Genomic DNA, 17426 nt, shown 5'->3' on the forward strand with positions numbered 1-17426 from the left:
TCCTCTCCCTCTTTTAATTCAGGAGCTAGACATCATGTTCTAAACCCATAATGGCCTCTGTGTTAAGTAGATTTTTATCTTTCTTCCCTTTCGATGTTCCATTCATATTGTTCATAAAGCTGCAAGAGATTCTACATTAATACTTCTGAAATATAAAATAATGAGAAAGAAGATTTTTTTTAAAATTTTTTAACTCCCCATTCTTTTAACCGCTTAATAGCATATAGAGAAGGATGGTTGTCTGAATTACAAGCAAAGAATGGATAGTAGCATTTACAGCAGGATATCCTGGATGTTTCCTTTTACCCCATCATGATCATCCTTTGTATTATGGAGGGTGTTATTTCTATTCTTTACATTTTAATCCTTCCATGATGTTACAAAAGTATGAATCAGTGCAAATAAATGCCACATTTATTACTTATATAAGTCAACATAGAAATGGTGTTATATTCTTTCATTTTGATAGACCATTGTCCTTTGTTGACTTTACTCTTTCAATGTATGAATTCACCCAATTATATGGAAAGACCATAATCATTCAGACAACTTAGCCTATGTTTTTCACCTTCTTACTGAATAGTGTGATTACATTATATGACATTATGCCATTGTTTTATCACATGCAGGGTATATATTCCTTACCCGTTTCAATGGGGAAGCCCCACATTTCATGCCGGGGAAGCTTTTGCTATGATGGCTGCTTCTTTTGTTTCAACTTTTGAGGTTTACTTTTTAACAGCTATTTCATATGTTTTTTGTTTATTAGCTAGCTACCCTGCCATCAATTTCTCTAATTTACTTCCAAAAGCAGAAACTAGTATGCAGTAAATTATGCATGTAAATTCTCAGTTTTTGTTTTTACTTTATGAATATGAAAAACATGTTTTTATCATTCTAAAATTAGAAATAAAGAAAGACAAATGCAAAATATTTCTCTTAATTTTCCCCTTTTATTTGCAGTCTACTGGTACATTTTTTGCAACAGCTAGATATGGCAGTGCCACACCAGTGCCACCTTCTGTTATTAGCCGTGGAGTTGGCTGGCTGGTAAGATGTGTCTATGTGATGTCTCATTTACATATCATGATTCTCTCTCTATTCATTTTAGGCTAAATTTTTGCTTCTCTTTCACTTCTGCCATTTGTTTGATTTTCAGGGAGTAGGAGTTTTGCTCAATGGCATGTTTGGATGTGTAACTGGCGCTTGTGCTTCAGTGTAAGAAGTTCAAACCTCTTATTCAATATAAACTATTATAGAGCATCCTATCAAAAAACAAAAAAAAAAAAACTATTATAGAGCAAATCAGATGAAGGTCTTCTGGCTCCACCTCTAACTCTAGTTTATGGACTAGTAGGTTTATTTTGGATATCATCTGTTAATGGTGATCTGATCTGATGCAGTTGAAAAACAAAAAATGGTTCAATCTAATACTCAATCAAAATAAGTAAAAAAAAAAAAAAACTTAAAATCCTTTATTTTTTTAATTTGTTCACAACATAAAAGTGGGGGGGAGGGATAAACTTTCAACAAAAAACCAACTATTACTGTTAGCAATAATATAAAAATTTTAGTTTTACAGTACAACTTCCAACTACTTCATTTGACATTTTCCTACTGTCTTATATTAATTTATGTCGCCTAAATAAAAAATAAATTATTGTTGTTATAGAAGAGACATTTTATGGTAGTAATAATAAATAGGTATGAATAGAACAGAAGAGGAAGGTTATACACTGCCTTCTTTGAAATATTATGAACAGTTCTCATAGGTTGAGCCCACTTTCAAGTACATATAGAATGGCGAAAACATTAAAGGAGGTTTGATTCTTTATCAGATCATAAAACACAAAAACATATTTTAGTGTTACAACAAGATTTACACACATATGGTGCAACATGATTTACAGATAAAGGAAGACAACCCAAGCATTTGAACATTTTTTCCTTATTACTTTCCCTTGTGTGATTTGCTTCATGTATAGGGAAAATGCTGGTCTACTGGCATTGACAAGAGTTGGAAGTCGAAGAGTCATCCAAATATCAGCAGGGTTTATGATTTTCTTCTCTGTGTTTGGTATGCTAGCTCAAGTAACTCTTATCATGTCAATGCTTATAGCTTGTTGGCACTTATAGTAACTGGTGGTTTATATTAAGTATGAGCCCTTTCAGAAAGATAGTTGTTCGAAAACAAAATTCACTGTTGAGGACCTGGCAGTGTTAGGTATTAAACTTAATCAGTTTCTAAACCATGCCCAGCTGAATGTAACATTCCATCCTATTCTTAGAATGTGAAACTAGAAGAGAGGACAACTCCTATCATTCACATTCGCCATCAACTGCTTTCTTTGTAATCTTCAGAACTGAAATGCATCCAAAAGTAGTATATAGAAGATTTGAAATCATGTCTGTTGCATCATATTTAAGATGTAATCAATTTAAATGTGGGTAATCATGTTCTTGACCAGGAAAATTTGGAGCGCTTTTCGCTTCTATACCTCTACCAATCGTAGCAGCTTTGTACTGTGTGTTCTTTGGCTATGTTTGTAAGTATTCTATTTCACCTAAACTTCCCTACGATCAGGGCATCATGCTCAGTTTTTAGAGATTTGTTTTTTTCCTGTCAATGCAAAATGAACCGTAACATGGTTTATAATATTGTGTGCAGCTTCTGCAGGACTTGGCTTTCTCCAATTCTGTAACTTGAACAGTTTCAGAACAAAATTCATATTGGGCTTTTCATTCTTCATGGGCATTTCAGTACCACAATACTTCAGAGAATATTATCATATAGATTTCCGCTCTGGTCATGTTCACACCAGCTCTGGATGGGTGCGAGTCTTGAACTGAATTGGTCTTACATATCAAATTATTTAGTCAATATATATGTTAATGCTCCCACTATTGGCATGTTACTTAATTTTGACTTATAACTTGCAGTTTGACGATATGGTGACTGTCATCTTCATGTCCCACACAACAGTGGCTGCACTGGTTGCTTTGATTTTGGATTGCTCACTCTCTCCTGAAGCTGATGCCACAAGAAAAGACACCAGCTTGCAATGGTGGGAGAGGTTCAGCTTATATAGTTCGGATCTTAGAAATGATGAATTCTATGGATTACCATGCAGACTTAATAATCTTTTCCCAACCCTTTAGACCTATGAAAGAATGTATTTGAATACTACAGATAGAGTTCTTATCTTTCACTCATTATGCAAGAGGGAAGCAAAAATGCACTTAAAAAATTTTACTTTGTTGTGTAGTTTACATATGCCATCTTTAAAGCTTTGAAATGTTTTGTTACTACTGTTAATTCTTTTCCAGTTTGATGTGGTTAGATAATCACTAAAGTTTGCTCTTTTTATTTTCTTTTTCTTCACTGCTTTTTGTTGATTATATCACACCAGCCTGGCAAGATTGATGTTGCTGCCACCGTCTCCTTTTATGCACCATTAGTAGTACTTAGTATTTTACTATTTTTAGAATTTCATCATACCGGTTTATTAGAAAAACTGGACCAAATACATTGTCCTGGAACAAGCAGAAAAATCTGCAAATACAACAAGGTCACAGAATGCAACTAGAACTAAAAGTCTAAAACAATAGCACATCTCGAAAAAAAAAAAAAAAAAACACCATAGACAACAAAACTGTCACAATTTTGAGATGTCACCATAGGGGTTTTTTTTTTTTTTTTTAATAGAAAAACCTGGCCAAATACATTGTCCTAGAACAAGCAGAAAATCTGCAAAGAAGAGAGAGAAAAAAAAAAAAAAACACCACAGACAACAAAACTGCCATAATTAAAATTGATTTTCATTTGCAGTAGGGGTTCAGGTTGTGCCAAATACAAAGCATAATAATAAAGCTGTTTGTGGTGAAGTCAGAAGTGGCAGCTCTTATACATAAAAAGATAAAAACCAATTTGGAGGAAAGTTATTTTCCCCAAAAGTTGAAAACCATCTTTTCTATCCCAAAACTTCAGTTTTCATAATCCTTTGCTTTCATTGAGAGTCGAACTCAAGACCTCCCGCTTACTAAACGGGTGCTCTAACCAACTGAGCTATGAAAGCTCGGTTGATTGGTTTTTGAAACTATTTAAAATCTCCTAAAACAAATTATTGACCAGTCCGACAGCACAAATACACAACATCTTTGATTCTTGATTTGCGTGGCAGTGGTGCTAGTCTGCTAAGTAACTTCAAATTCTTGCATGCAATAGGGGTCTCACAACAACAGCGGGTCCACGATGTACTAAATACTTTCTAGTTTCTACTTTCTACAACCAAACCAGGCACTCACTATCACCAATAATAGGATGTCAAATCATTTAGACCACGGTTGTTGAAAAAAAAAAAAAAAATCTGACCAACTTAGCAGGATTTGCACTACATTAAGATTCCAATTCAAACATTTACTTGTTTTAAACTTAATTGTGCTTAAAACAAATTTATTTGTTTTTTATTGATTAATACAATCAAGTTTTTGAATTTGATCAAACAACTAAATGTATTGTGCCTAAAGCGCTAAGTTTTACCCTCAAGTTATTATACCACACTATGGCTAATTGAATTAACCTCGAATTTATTCAAAAAAAAAAAAAGATTAACCGCCCTTCCCATTTAATTAATTTTGCTATTCTTTGTGCCTAAAGTACTAAGTTTTACCCCCAACTTATAATATCACACTATTGCTAATTGCCGAGCTTAGTAATGTAAGTTTTTAATTAAGTTGAGACATTAAAGTGCTTGAATGTACTTTGTGACTAGTTAGGGTGGATGTGGTTAGTCTAAATTTGTCCACTGTGGAGTCAAATTTAGCATGTCCCCTTGCCCTTGGGTTAAAGGGCACTCTCCACCCACAATTGATAGATAGCAATTACAAAATGAGAATTTCGATTGGGGTTTCCCCACAAATCAACACACTATTGCTAATTGAATTAACCTCCATCCCCATTCAATTAATCTTGATATTCTCTGTGGACAAGACTGCATACAGTTTAAAATTTGTCGCGCATAGTTGGTTCAATGTGCTTAGTACATAGTACATGGTTCAGCTCATATTATGTCAGTTCATTTATCAGTACTAACAATGGATTCTATGAATCTACATGATATTGGAGGATAAGACTTGAGTATTGTAAAAAGTTTTGATCCTGGTAATTATTGTGCAAGTGACAACGCTTTAATTAGAACATGTGGCCACTATTGAACAACCAGCTTGGCACTTGATAATAATTCGAAATTGATTGGATTTTAGCCAAAAGTGTTAACATAAAATATTAGAGTATTAAGTATTAACATTAGTTAGTGTTAAAAAAAAAAAAAGCATTGTCTATTTTAATATAAGAATTTACTCTCTCTTTTCTTTTTCTTTTTAAAATTTTACATACTTATTTTTTAAAACATCACATGTTATATTATCTATTTTACACTACACTTTATTAAATTATCTATTTTTATTATTTTTATTTTTATTTTTCACACGTAATAAATATCATACACTCTTTTTCTTTATTCTCAAGATAATTAAAGAAATAATAATAAAACTCAATGTAAAATGAATAATATCAATATACATTTACAATATTATTATAACAATGTCTTTTTATATGACCTAACGTAAGTGAATTTTAAATTTAATTAATTAAAATATAATATTTTTATTATTATTCAAACACTAATGCGAATGGCCAAATGACTCAAATCTGTACAAAAATCATACAGCCAAAGCCCAAAAGCAACCTTTTTTTTTTCAACCGCAAGCAAATAATCCTTGAAGTGGACTACTTTAATTTATCCACTACGGATTTTATATATATATATATATATTTTTGATGAATTATCCACCACAGCTTTTTACTGATAGCTGTGTTGTGTAAACATCGGACATGGGTTCACACTTCACAATCAAAGTCGTCAGCAGATCAAAACATTTGATTGACAGGCATGTATCTAATGGTTTTTCTTTTTTTGTCCTGCTGAACTGTAAAATAGCGTCCACTGACGTGAATTAGACCTAAAACTAGTAAATTCCCCTTAACAGTATCATAGTTCAATGCTACGTACAGTCCTACTATGCTGTTGTGGTTGTAGTAGTTCCTTTTCTTTTTTCTTTTTTCTTTTTTTTTTCTTTTTTTATGTTTTTTGAAAAAAAAATATCATAGTTCGACTACCCCTCTCACATAAGTCACATCTAACACATGCGCCGAACACATGGTATATTATCTGATTAGACATTTGAAGATATATTGGTACGTTTCGATTTCTCTTTCCCATAAAATTTAAATGCCGATTTTATAAATAAATATAAAAAAACTTCAATGAAGCACTCCAAAGTGGGTACTCTTAGATTATTAACATTCCTTATAAAAATGACTAATTTTTCCATTATTTGATTGTGGTCTTGATTTTTTTAATTAAAAATTATTTTGTTGTTGTTTGATTCATACAAAAAATTATTAATACTTCTTGTAATTTTAAATAATTATATCAAAAAAATTTCTATTCATGAAAATCTATCCTGAATAGTGAATAGAAAAACATTTTCTATACCAAAAAAAAAAAAGTTGGAAAGTAACGAGAATAAATAAACAGATAAAGATTTTTAATTTTTTTTTCAAAAGGCAATAGTCGGGTCAACAACTATCGCGATTGATGGATGTGGCAATGAAAATTCTACAGTTAATAATTTAATACCACAAGGATGGATGGTCATAAAAGGTCAGGAAAATAAATTAAAGTAGCACGCCAGTTACTATTTCACTTTTTCAATGTCCAGCTGTATCTTCTTCATACAAGTATCAATTCACTTCCAATATTGTCATTTTGAAACCGACCAAGCTATGAGAGCCTTTTTCTTCTTTGAAGTGTCTTTATGAGAATGACATATAATTTGTCATTCTTAAGTCTACTTTTTCTAAAATATCTTTAGTCTACTTGATGAATGCCTTTGTAGATAGTTTGAAGCTTATGAGAATTTTTAACCCTTGTGAACTCATAAGTATTAAACAGTGTTAGCACTTGGCAAAAAAAAATATATATATATATATATATATCAACATCCAGCTTGCAAATGAAAAGATCAAGACACTAATCGATTTTAAGTGTAGTCGGAGATTTTATATTCAACCATTAGATATTTTACCAGTTAAACTAACTGAAACTCACAAATTTTAATGTACTTGATTGTTTATTCAAGGAACCATTAATGAGCTTAAAGATTTGCATTTAACTAGAATGATATCTAACATATTCAAACTTTATGTTCTAATTCAATTGGTATTAGAGCTTGCTAGCAACCCGATATAGTAAAATGCAACAACAGAAGCAATCATTATATTGAGGATGATGATTCAACAACAGAAGCAATCACTATATTTTGAAAGCTTTCTTAATTAAATCATTTAAATTACAGTCGGATATGTTTTTAAAAAGCATATAACCAGAATGATATGGTCTAGTAGGCTTTCTATTCTGCATCCATGTGTGAAGAATTCAGGCTTCTAATGAATCAGGATCAGCCTACCCATAACAGTAAGGCTTACAAAATTTTCAACTCCTCACAATATGTCTTTTGTATGTGCAGTGCATGCAACATGGGTTTGCATTTTTTTTCTTTGTTTTTATTTTTTATGTTTTGATAATAGATTTGCATGTTTTCTCAGCTGTCTCAATTATTAATGCAATAAAATTATAAGGACAAAGGTACCACTAAAAGAAGAATTGAAAATGGCCGTTTTGTAAGCACTCTTGATTTTCTTGATAAAACAGGAGGATTATGGGGTTTGATTTTGACTCTTGTTGTCTGTTTTAGAGGCTTAGCATCAACTTCAAGAGCAATAAAGTTGATATAAAGAGATGTTCCTGAAGGAGTAGCAGGAAAATCTTCACAAGGGTTTGAATTCTTTTGAAGGACGGTGCATGCTTTAGTGGCAACTGTCCAGCAAGTAGAAAATGGTTGACCTTGCTAGCATTGTAGGTAAGGGGGCCTCATACTCATGGTGCAGAAACGGAGATAGGAAACGGCCGGGACCCTGCGAATTTTGATTCTATTTGAATTTTGAGATATCTCAATTTTTTATAATTAAAAAAAAATCAATATTCAGCCTATAATTTCGATTACAAATGAACAAGATATGTTATAAATATTTTGAAAGTTGTTGTGCGATGATTGAATGATGAGCGGAAGTGTGAAAAAGAGAGCACATACAAAAGTTTACGTGGTTTTGTCTAACGACCCACGTTTATAGTGAAAAAGCCCTTGACGACTACATATTATATATATTAAACACTTGTATTACAATGAACTCAATGTAAAATTTATATATTAGAGAATATATATATAACCTTAGGCTAACCATAAACTAACCTAAGGTGTACAAATAGCAACATCCATAATTCATGTCAGAAATATTGTCACTTCTTCCTTTTTTGGCTTCACAACTCACAAATCCCTTACTATTAATGATATTATTATTAGACTAAGTATACTCTTATACTTATTTTACAACCATTCTTTTACATAATATGCACAATCGCAATCATTGATATACACATTTTAAAAGCAAAGAAAAAGTAGTGTTCACATTTAAAACATGAAAAATGGATACAAAATAATAAATATAAGAGAATCATTCATCCATTCATCCATTCATTCATTCATTCATTATTATTATTACAAATTGAAATTAGGTTTATTTTATAGTTTGGCGAAAGGGTGTATATAAAAAGGTCTTTATATCATAACTTTTTTTTAAAAAAAATACTAAGTATTTTTAACACACACATAAAAAGATGGGAGGACGTGTTTATATCATAACTCAAATGGAAGACAATCAGTGATTTTTCTGATCACAATAAATGAAGATTTTGCAGGAGAAATGTCTTTTCCCAATTATTGAGGAGAATGTAGATACAAACAAACAATTAGAGTTAATTTAAAGAAAATAAAAAATTAATCTAAAAACCTTTGACTGCCTATTCTCATATACCCAAATTGTGGATCATGGACTAGCACATGTTAATTATACTTTCGAGGCAAATTTGACTGAACCCTTAGGCGAAGACCTAATGTCGGTCCCATTATCTGCTAATGAGTTACATTACATATCATTATCAATGATTCACATGTAAGGCATTGGCTTTTTGCATGAAGTTATGGTCAGTGATTTATGTTACCTGATCAATTATCTCCAGTACTCCAAAATAAATCTCAGGCAATCCCAGAGTCAATAAAAGTATCTCCAATCACTCCTCTATATTCTTCTCTTCAAAATTATTAGAACAAACGAGAAGTTGAAGCTCCAACAGATACATTATTGGCTATGCCATTTATATACTCTTGTAATTTATAGTTACTCTATGCATTGAAACTGTCACTATACTATGGCCACAAGCTTTGTAGGCTTAAAGCTCAATTGGTTAATATCTGCGGGTGTTTTTAACAAAGATATTCAGAATTCAAATCCTCTCTCTGACTATCTCTCTTCATTCCCCACACCCATAGCCAAAAGCAGCCTCCGTTCCCATTATGAAGCCTCGTGACAACATAGTCTCCCCCTTCGAAACATCATCGTGAACATTTCACAACAATGGTCTATGTAATCCAACCATTGAAAGATCGTCTTAATGTAATACATTGGAACCAAGAAACACCTACCATTATTGGTGTCAAATTGGGTTAATTTTGAGGTGAATGAAGCCATAATTTCTTTGGATTGTTGACCACCTATTGGTGATTAGCCCCCGAACCAGTCGTCATTGCAATCAAGCAATGGTTGCTTTGGAATCGGTGGTTGCTTGGGGGTGTGACCAAGGGAATTTTATTTTTTCCGAAATATTTACTTTTGCAGTATCTGATTTGGATTTGATTACCAATGTTCTAGCCTTATAGGTGGTCTTTATGTGTGGTGGCCTAGGTTCTTCAACGTAGTTGTGTGGTAGACGGGAAGTGTTAGGTGTTGATTTGATGTTTGACATGATTGGTGGTGTAATAATAGATTGAGATAAGGTGTAATAGCTTGATAGAATTCTTATAAATGATTGAAGTTAATAATTGTAAAAAGTATCTTTCAATTTCAACTATTAATTCAAAAAAGTTAAAGAAATTGTGAGAGAAGATGGGTGAATTGCACCCAGTCATACCCTAATACTTAGGGTATTGCACCGGATTCTAATAATCCGCGTAATAATAATAACAGTACTGGGTATTCTTAAAGCATTTATTAATTGGTTATTTAAAAAATATAATAATATTACTTTTATGAAAAATATAAAAAAAAAATTTAATTTTTTTAGAAAAAATTTCTAAAAATATTTTTTAAACCAATGTTTTAGGGTACCTGTAAACTTTTTCCTAATAATAAAAAAAATTAATAATAAATATTGAAATGGATTAGAAAAAGAATAAAGAATTTGTCATGGGTTTATTTAAAGAGGTGGTTAGCTAAAATAGCATTTTTAATAACCAATTTTTTGAAAATTTCAATTTTAAATTAACTGCTAGAGGTGATCTAAGGAGGCCCTAAGTTGAATTTTTTTTTTTTTAAATATATATGTATGCGTACATGTGCGTACCTACATAGAGAATTTTATTATTTGAAACTTAGGGCCTCCAAATTACAGTATGTCTTTGAATATTCTTTTATAATGCTTCACAGTGCATAGCACATAATCTTGTACCAACTTTTGAATTTCTAACAAAGTAAAGTATTAACATTAAATAAAATAAGAGTAAATTGAGTTGGTTCTATCAGGAGTCAACCAAAAATTCAAGAAATCCATATTTTTATTTAACACCCGTGCTATGGAGACTAGACAAGATATTTCATTGATTATTTTTCACGCTTCTTTTGCAAGTTGTGACCAAATTAATGACGGGACCGCACCACACATCTTTCCATATCACCATACCACTCTTCAAATTAGGCCATAATAAGAATATGGAAGTTTTTTCCTTTTGTATAAAGCAAAAAATATATAATTCTTAATTCTCATTTGAAAAATCTTAAAGCAAAATGGTCACTCGATGAAATACTTTGAAAAATATTTTGATTGAGAGTTGCCATTTCAAGTCAATAATAATCTTAATTGACAATGTCCTAGACTCCTAGTCTCACCCATAGACGCCGAGGAAGACCAAGTCTCCCCTTATAAACTAAAACAGTTTTCATTTTTCAACAAAAATTTAGTCAATCATTCAAAAAAAAAAAAATTCAACAACAAAATGTGCTTCAAGCCTTCACCACCTACCTTTTGGCGGCTCAAAACATATTTGTTTATCTTACTTTACTTTACTAAGTTCTAATTCATCTATCATATTACTTTTTTTTAATAATATATATAGATAGTTTTATAATTTATCACATAATAGCTTAGAAAAAATTATTTCAAATATGTTTAGAGTCAAATTTTGTCATGGGTTGAGGAGAGTCTAGGATTCTAGCTCCAAGGGAGCACTTTAGGATAGATTAGGACCATTTCAACAACAATAACAAAACCCCACACACACACTGTCAAAGTTCAGCACCCAAAAGCAAGAAGAAGAACCAACTACAGGCATCATATAAGAAGAACTAAACATAGGCTATATGACAGAAAAGGATTTTGTACATATAACAGAGCTACAAGTCGTTTTTGTTCTTTTATTTATCTTCTTAGTGTTCACACATGCCATAACCACCTATAACTATCTCTTACACATGTTCCTTATAATGTGCTCAGTTAGTTAGTGCTTAGCGAGTTAGTTAGCTTAGTTTCTTGCATAAATATAATCTTGATGTACGGAATCATTTATGCTAATACAATCAGAAATTTCTCATCTTTTTTTCTCTCTTGCTCTCTGTTTTCTTCTTCTCTAAAAGTATTAGATTCTTATATGGTACTAGAGCTTAAAGCCTCTGTTAATGGCGTCAAACCCTAGCCAAAATTCCTCTTCTTCTTCTGCTCAGCGTGAGCTCTCTCCAATGGAGGATCCTCGAAGCCCGTTCTTCCTTCACCACAGTGAATCACCTAGTGCGATTATGGTTTCTCAATCTTTGACGGAGGAAATTACCCTACATGGGCCAAAGCTATGCGAATGGCTTTGGGTGCCAAAAGCAAACTCAAATTCATGGATGGATCTATCACTGCTTCTATGGCAGTCACGCCTCTTGAGAAGCTAGCTTGGTCCAAGAACAATTCCATGATTTCATCATGGATCTTGAATTCGGTCTCTTCCCATATCACAATCAGTGTGATTTATAGCGATATGGCTCTTGAAGTTTGGAATGCTCTCAGAAATCGTTTCTCTCAGGCTAATGGACCTAGAATCTCTCAGCTTCAAAAGTAGATATCCACGGTTATGCAAGGAGATTCAACAGTAACAAGCTTCTTTACTAGTCTTCAAGCAACTTAGGATCAGTTGTTGAATTTCAGGCCTCTACCATGTTGTGCTTGTGGTAAATGTACCCGTGGAGTCAATCACAAAATTACATCTTTTCAACATCAAGATTCATTGATGCAATTCCTCAATGGATTGAATGATGACTATTCACAAGTTAGAACTCAAATCTTGATGATGGAGCCTATTCCTTCCATTGGTAAAGCTTTTTCTTTTGTCATTCAAGAAGAGGGAGAAAACGGGCTTTTGCCCTTTCTTTTTAAAATATCCAGCAAAATCCATTATATTTGAAACTAATTAGGGAAATGCCCCTATTTTGAAACTCGATTTTTGGCCAATCGAGTTATTGCAAACTGAAAAATAAAAAAATAAAAAAATAAAAAAATTGGAACTTGAATTCCTTGGAAAAATTCAAGTGGAACTCAAGTTCCATGAACTCGAGTACTTTACATGGAACTCGAGTTCCAAAAAAAAAAAAAATTTCTAAGTCCACGTTCGCTATAACTCGATGTTCCAAAAATCGAGTTATACATTTGAAACTCGATTTTAAGAAAATCAAGTTTCAAAACAGGAGCGTTTTCCTAATTAGTTTCAAACATGGAGCATTTTGCTGGATATTTTAAAAAGAAAGGGCAAAAGCCCATTTTCTCCCAAGAAGAGAGACAAAGAGTTTTGGGATTGTCAAGAACCAAGGGCTCACTCAAAGCTCAAATTTTTTTGGCAATACTGGCAAGAATGTCAAAGGTAATGGAGGAAAAGGAAGGCCTATTTGTAGCTATTGTGGAAAAGTTGGTCTGTGATGGAAAAGTGCTAGAAGCTTGTAGGTTTTCCACTACGATACAAGTAGAAGGGCAAAGTTTCTATGGCTAATCAGGTCACAATTGAAGGAGACCAAGCCCAATCAGATTTCACTCATTAGACTACTCCTTTTCCATTTACTTTAGAGCAATGCCAGTAGCTATTATCAATGTTAAGTGCTCATGCTTTTGCTTCAACTTCCAATGATGCAATTCATTCAGCAAATTCTGCACTTTCAGGTAATTCTTGTGAACTATTTCAAAAATCTATATGCCTATGCATGGAGCATACAATATTTGCTGTTAATCCTAACAACAAAACTGCTTTTGGTAATGAAACTTGGGTTCTAAATACTGGGGCAACAGATCACATAGTTCATTCTATTACCCTATTCATTAAAATTACCAGTTGTGCTTCTACTTTTGTTCAATTGCCTAATGGTGAGAAGGTAACTATCACTCACATGGTTACCATTCAAGTCACTTCTACTTTAATTCTAAAGAATGTGCTTTGTGTACCAACCTTTACTTTCAACCTCATATCAGTGAGTAAATTGACTAAATCTCTATCTTGTTGTCTTGTTTTTCTCTCCAATTATTGTTTCATACAGGACTTTACTTGTTGGAAAACAATTGGATTGAGTAAACTACATCACAATTTGTTCCTATTGCAATCTTCAAGCATTTGTAATTCTGTTTTAGAAGTTTCCTCCACTCTAAAGTCGGTTTTCAAGTCCTTTGTCAATTTTGTTTCTACTATTTCTAAGCCATATCTTTGGCATCTTAGGCTAGAACATGTGTCTAATGATAAGCTTCAAGCTTTACATCATTGTTTACCAGATGTACTATCTTTACATAATAATAAAGATTGCATTGTTTGTCTTATTGCTAAGCAGAAAAGATTTCCCTTCCCTTTCTTTAATTATATATCTTCTACTGCTTTTGATCTTATTCAGTGTGATGTTTGGGGGCCATTTGTTAAAGCTACTCATGATAGTTTTCAATATTTTCTTACTATTGAAGATGATGCCACTGGATCTACATGGTTATATCTCATGAAATCTAAATCTGAAACTAGGCCTCTATTGATTTCTTTCTATAACATGACATTTACACAATTTAATACCAATATTAAAGCCATTAGGATTGACAATGCTCCAGAATTTTTCTTAAAAGATTTCTATGTTAGTCATGGTATAATTCACTAGCATTCTTGTGTTGCTACTCCACAACAAAACTCAGTTGTTGAGAGAAAACACCAACATATCCTTAATATAGCTAGAGCATTGAAATTTCAATCCAATGTCCCTATTTCTTATTGGGGTGATTGTGTTTTAATTGCTGTGTACATAATAAATAGACTGCCTACTTTAGTTTTAGAGAATAAAACGTCATTTGAGAAGCTTTATGGTCAACTCCCATCATTTGATTACTTAAAGGTCTTTGGTTGTCTATGTTTTGCTTCCACTTTAGCCACAATAGAAATAAATTTGAACCTAGATCCACACCTTGTGTTTTTCTTGGATATCCTTTTGGTGTCAAGGGTTACAAACTTCTCAACTTACTCACCAAGAAATTTTTTATCTCTAGAGATGTACTCTTTCATTAAATTGTGTTTCCTTTTGTTTCTGCTACTTATTCTCCCCATTCCTCTCTTTCTTTGCCTCATATCTTCCCTTCAGTTGCTACTGAACCTGACTTTACATCTCCCCTTGTTCCTGAGTCTTTTCCTTCTCCACACACAGACATTTATGTTGATTCTAGTGCATCCAATCCAGTGGCTCCACCCATCGTTCCATCTTCCAAGACAGCCATATCTTCTCCTTCCATACCTTTACCTGATGTTCCTATTCCTGGTGTTTTTGCAAATTTCAATCATCTTCCTGCAAATTCTGCAGATTCTCCTTCTCCACCATTTAACTCTAATCCTCCTTTAAGAAAATCTGCTAGAATTTCCAAACCTCCAGCTTACTTACAAGATTATAAATGCAGCAATGTTACTTGTGATGATCATGCTTTTTCCAATCTTACCAACAAGTCTAGTTCTACTCCTATCACTTCAGGTACAAAATATCCCTTATCTCACTATCTTAACTTCTCTAAATTGTCCTCTTCTTATTCCCTTTATTGTTCCCTAATTACTACTATCCCTGAACCTAAGTTCTATCATGAGATTGTCAAAGACCCCAAATGGCAAGATGCCATGAAAGCTAAGATCAATGCCTTAGAATCCAACAATACTTGGACCCTTACTCCTTTGTCTCCTCATAAAAGGGCTATAGGTTGTAAATGGGTATATAGAGTGAAGTACAAGGTTGATGGGTTTGTGGAAAGATACAAAGCAAGGCTGGTAGCAAAATGGTTTACTCAATGATGATGCCGAAAATGTCACAAGTGAGCCAAATGATACTCACATACTCGAAATATCACCTGCACAGCAAAAGGAAAAGACCCAACAGAGAGCACCGATGTGGTGACAGCCAAATACCATCCAAAGGTCAAGTTAAAACTACTCTCACAACTCTAGAATGTTAGAGAAGGGTAAATTATGCGTACCTTAATCAGTGAGGGTATTGAGACTTTTATAGTAATAGAAGGTTGACATCTCTTTCTTGGTTTAGAAGTCTTTTCCTTATAGGAATCCTCATTGAACAATCCCAAATGTGATGGACAAGACTTTTTCTTATAAAGAAGATTTTCATTAATACGTATATCTTCCGGAATCCTCTTTGTGCTAGGATTCTATTTATCTTGGGATTCTGTGGTGACTAAACGTGTGTTGCAAATATTTCCCCTCTAGGGTTTTTTTCTACCACGTGGGCACTCAATCCGTCCATGTTGCACCTGTTCACAAAGGATCTATCCTCAATCGGCCCGCGGATGCAAACCCGTCAGGCCCATTTCATAACGATCCGTCAACCCAGATTTTTACCTTCTTCACTCAACAAGAGAGGTTAGATTTTACTGAAACTTTCTCTCCTGTTGCTAAGATGACTACTGTCAAAACTCTACTTGTTATTGCTACTGTGAAGGCCTAGCATTTGAGTCAATTGGATGTCAATAACGCATTCTTTCATGGTGATTTGCATGAAGAAGTGTATATGCAACTTCCTCAGGGCTTTCACAGCAATGGGGGCCAATATAGTGTGCAAGCTCAACAAGTCCTTGTATGGTTTTAAGCAGGCCTCAAGGCAGTGGTATTCTAAGTTTTTAAATACCTTATTGAAGTATGGTTTCAAGTAGTCCAGGACAGATTACTCTTTGTTCACTAAGAGGTTCAATATCTCATTCATAGCATTACTTGTCTATGTAGATGAAATATTAATTGCTAGCAATGACATTCAGGCTGTTGATAAATTGAAGGTTTCATTAGATCAAGAATTCAAACTCAAAGATCTTGGAGTTCTAAAGTATTTCCTTGGACTTGAAGTGGCAAGATTAGACAAGGGCATTTCCATTTGCCAAAGGAAATATGCTCTAGAAGTTTTGAAAGAAGCAAGTATGACAACATGCAAACCTAGTAAGGTGCCAATGGAGCAAAACCTGAAGTGAAGTAAGTTTCATAGCAAACTACTTTCTAATCCAGGGATTTATAGAAGACTAGTGGGAAGATTATTATATCTTACCATAACTAGACTAGATATAGGTTATGCAGTGAATAAACTCAGCCAATTTGTCTCTAAGCCTAGGAAACCACACTTAGATGCAGCTTATAAAGTTCTTCAATACATCAAAGAGTGTCCTGGCCAAGGCATTTTGTTATCAACCAAGTCTGATCTACATTTGAAGGCTTACACAGATGCTGATTGGGCTTCTTGTGTAGATACAAGAAGGTCCACTACTAGATATTGTGTATTTTTGGGAGATTCCTTGATATCATGGGAGTCTAAAAAGCAGTCTATAGTGTCCAAATCCTCTACTGAAGCTGAATATAAAGCCATGGCAATGACAGTGTGTGAGTTGACATGGTTACTTGTTTTATTGAAGGATTTGGAAATTTATCACCCATAGCCTGCTCTACTTTTCTGTGGTAATCAAGTAGCCATTCACATTGGAGAAAATCCTGTTTTTTTATGAAAGAACCAAGCATATTGAAGTTGGCTATCACTTGGTTAGTGATAAAGTGCAAGATAAAGTTGTTAGATTGTTTTATACTCCCACGCATTCACAATTGGCAGATTTGCTCACTAAAGCTTTAAGTGGTCAACAACTCAAATACTTACTTACCAAGATGAACATAGTTAA

At 33.3% G+C, this 17426-nt stretch overlaps 2 protein-coding genes and 1 non-coding gene across 3 annotated transcripts in view; 2 read left to right on the top strand and 1 right to left on the bottom strand.

Annotated features, from left to right (window-relative positions):
* The window catches only part of LOC112020582 (putative nucleobase-ascorbate transporter 10), a 5929-nt gene extending 2501 nt beyond the window's left edge, over nucleotides 1-3428 (top strand). Inside the window, exons 7-13 of the mRNA XM_065780274.1 lie at nucleotides 602-726; nucleotides 964-1050; nucleotides 1160-1218; nucleotides 1986-2077; nucleotides 2469-2546; nucleotides 2669-2832; nucleotides 2941-3428. Coding sequence (XP_065636346.1) covers nucleotides 602-726; nucleotides 964-1050; nucleotides 1160-1218; nucleotides 1986-2077; nucleotides 2469-2546; nucleotides 2669-2832; nucleotides 2941-3159 — 824 coding nt within the window. The 3' untranslated portion in view covers nucleotides 3160-3428. The remainder of the gene's footprint in view (nucleotides 1-601; nucleotides 727-963; nucleotides 1051-1159; nucleotides 1219-1985; nucleotides 2078-2468; nucleotides 2547-2668; nucleotides 2833-2940) is intronic.
* A 574-nt stretch (nucleotides 3429-4002) lies between these two features.
* Nucleotides 4003-4076, bottom strand: TRNAT-AGU (transfer RNA threonine (anticodon AGU)). The gene has a single exon. It is a non-coding gene; the product is annotated as a tRNA-Thr (tRNA).
* Nucleotides 4077-16310: 12234 nt separating this feature from the next.
* LOC136070387 (uncharacterized mitochondrial protein AtMg00810-like) lies at nucleotides 16311-17192 on the top strand. Its single transcript, XM_065780280.1, has 3 exons — nucleotides 16311-16378; nucleotides 16514-16680; nucleotides 16768-17192. Exons 1-3 carry the CDS (start codon nucleotides 16311-16313, stop codon nucleotides 17190-17192), a joined length of 660 nt encoding a protein of 219 aa, XP_065636352.1.
* The last annotated feature ends 234 nt before the right edge of the window (nucleotides 17193-17426 follow it).

This window comes from Quercus suber, unplaced genomic scaffold (assembly GCF_002906115.3).
Source record: "Quercus suber isolate HL8 unplaced genomic scaffold, Cork oak 2.0 scaffold_13, whole genome shotgun sequence".
Lineage (NCBI taxonomy): Eukaryota > Viridiplantae > Streptophyta > Magnoliopsida > Fagales > Fagaceae > Quercus > Quercus suber.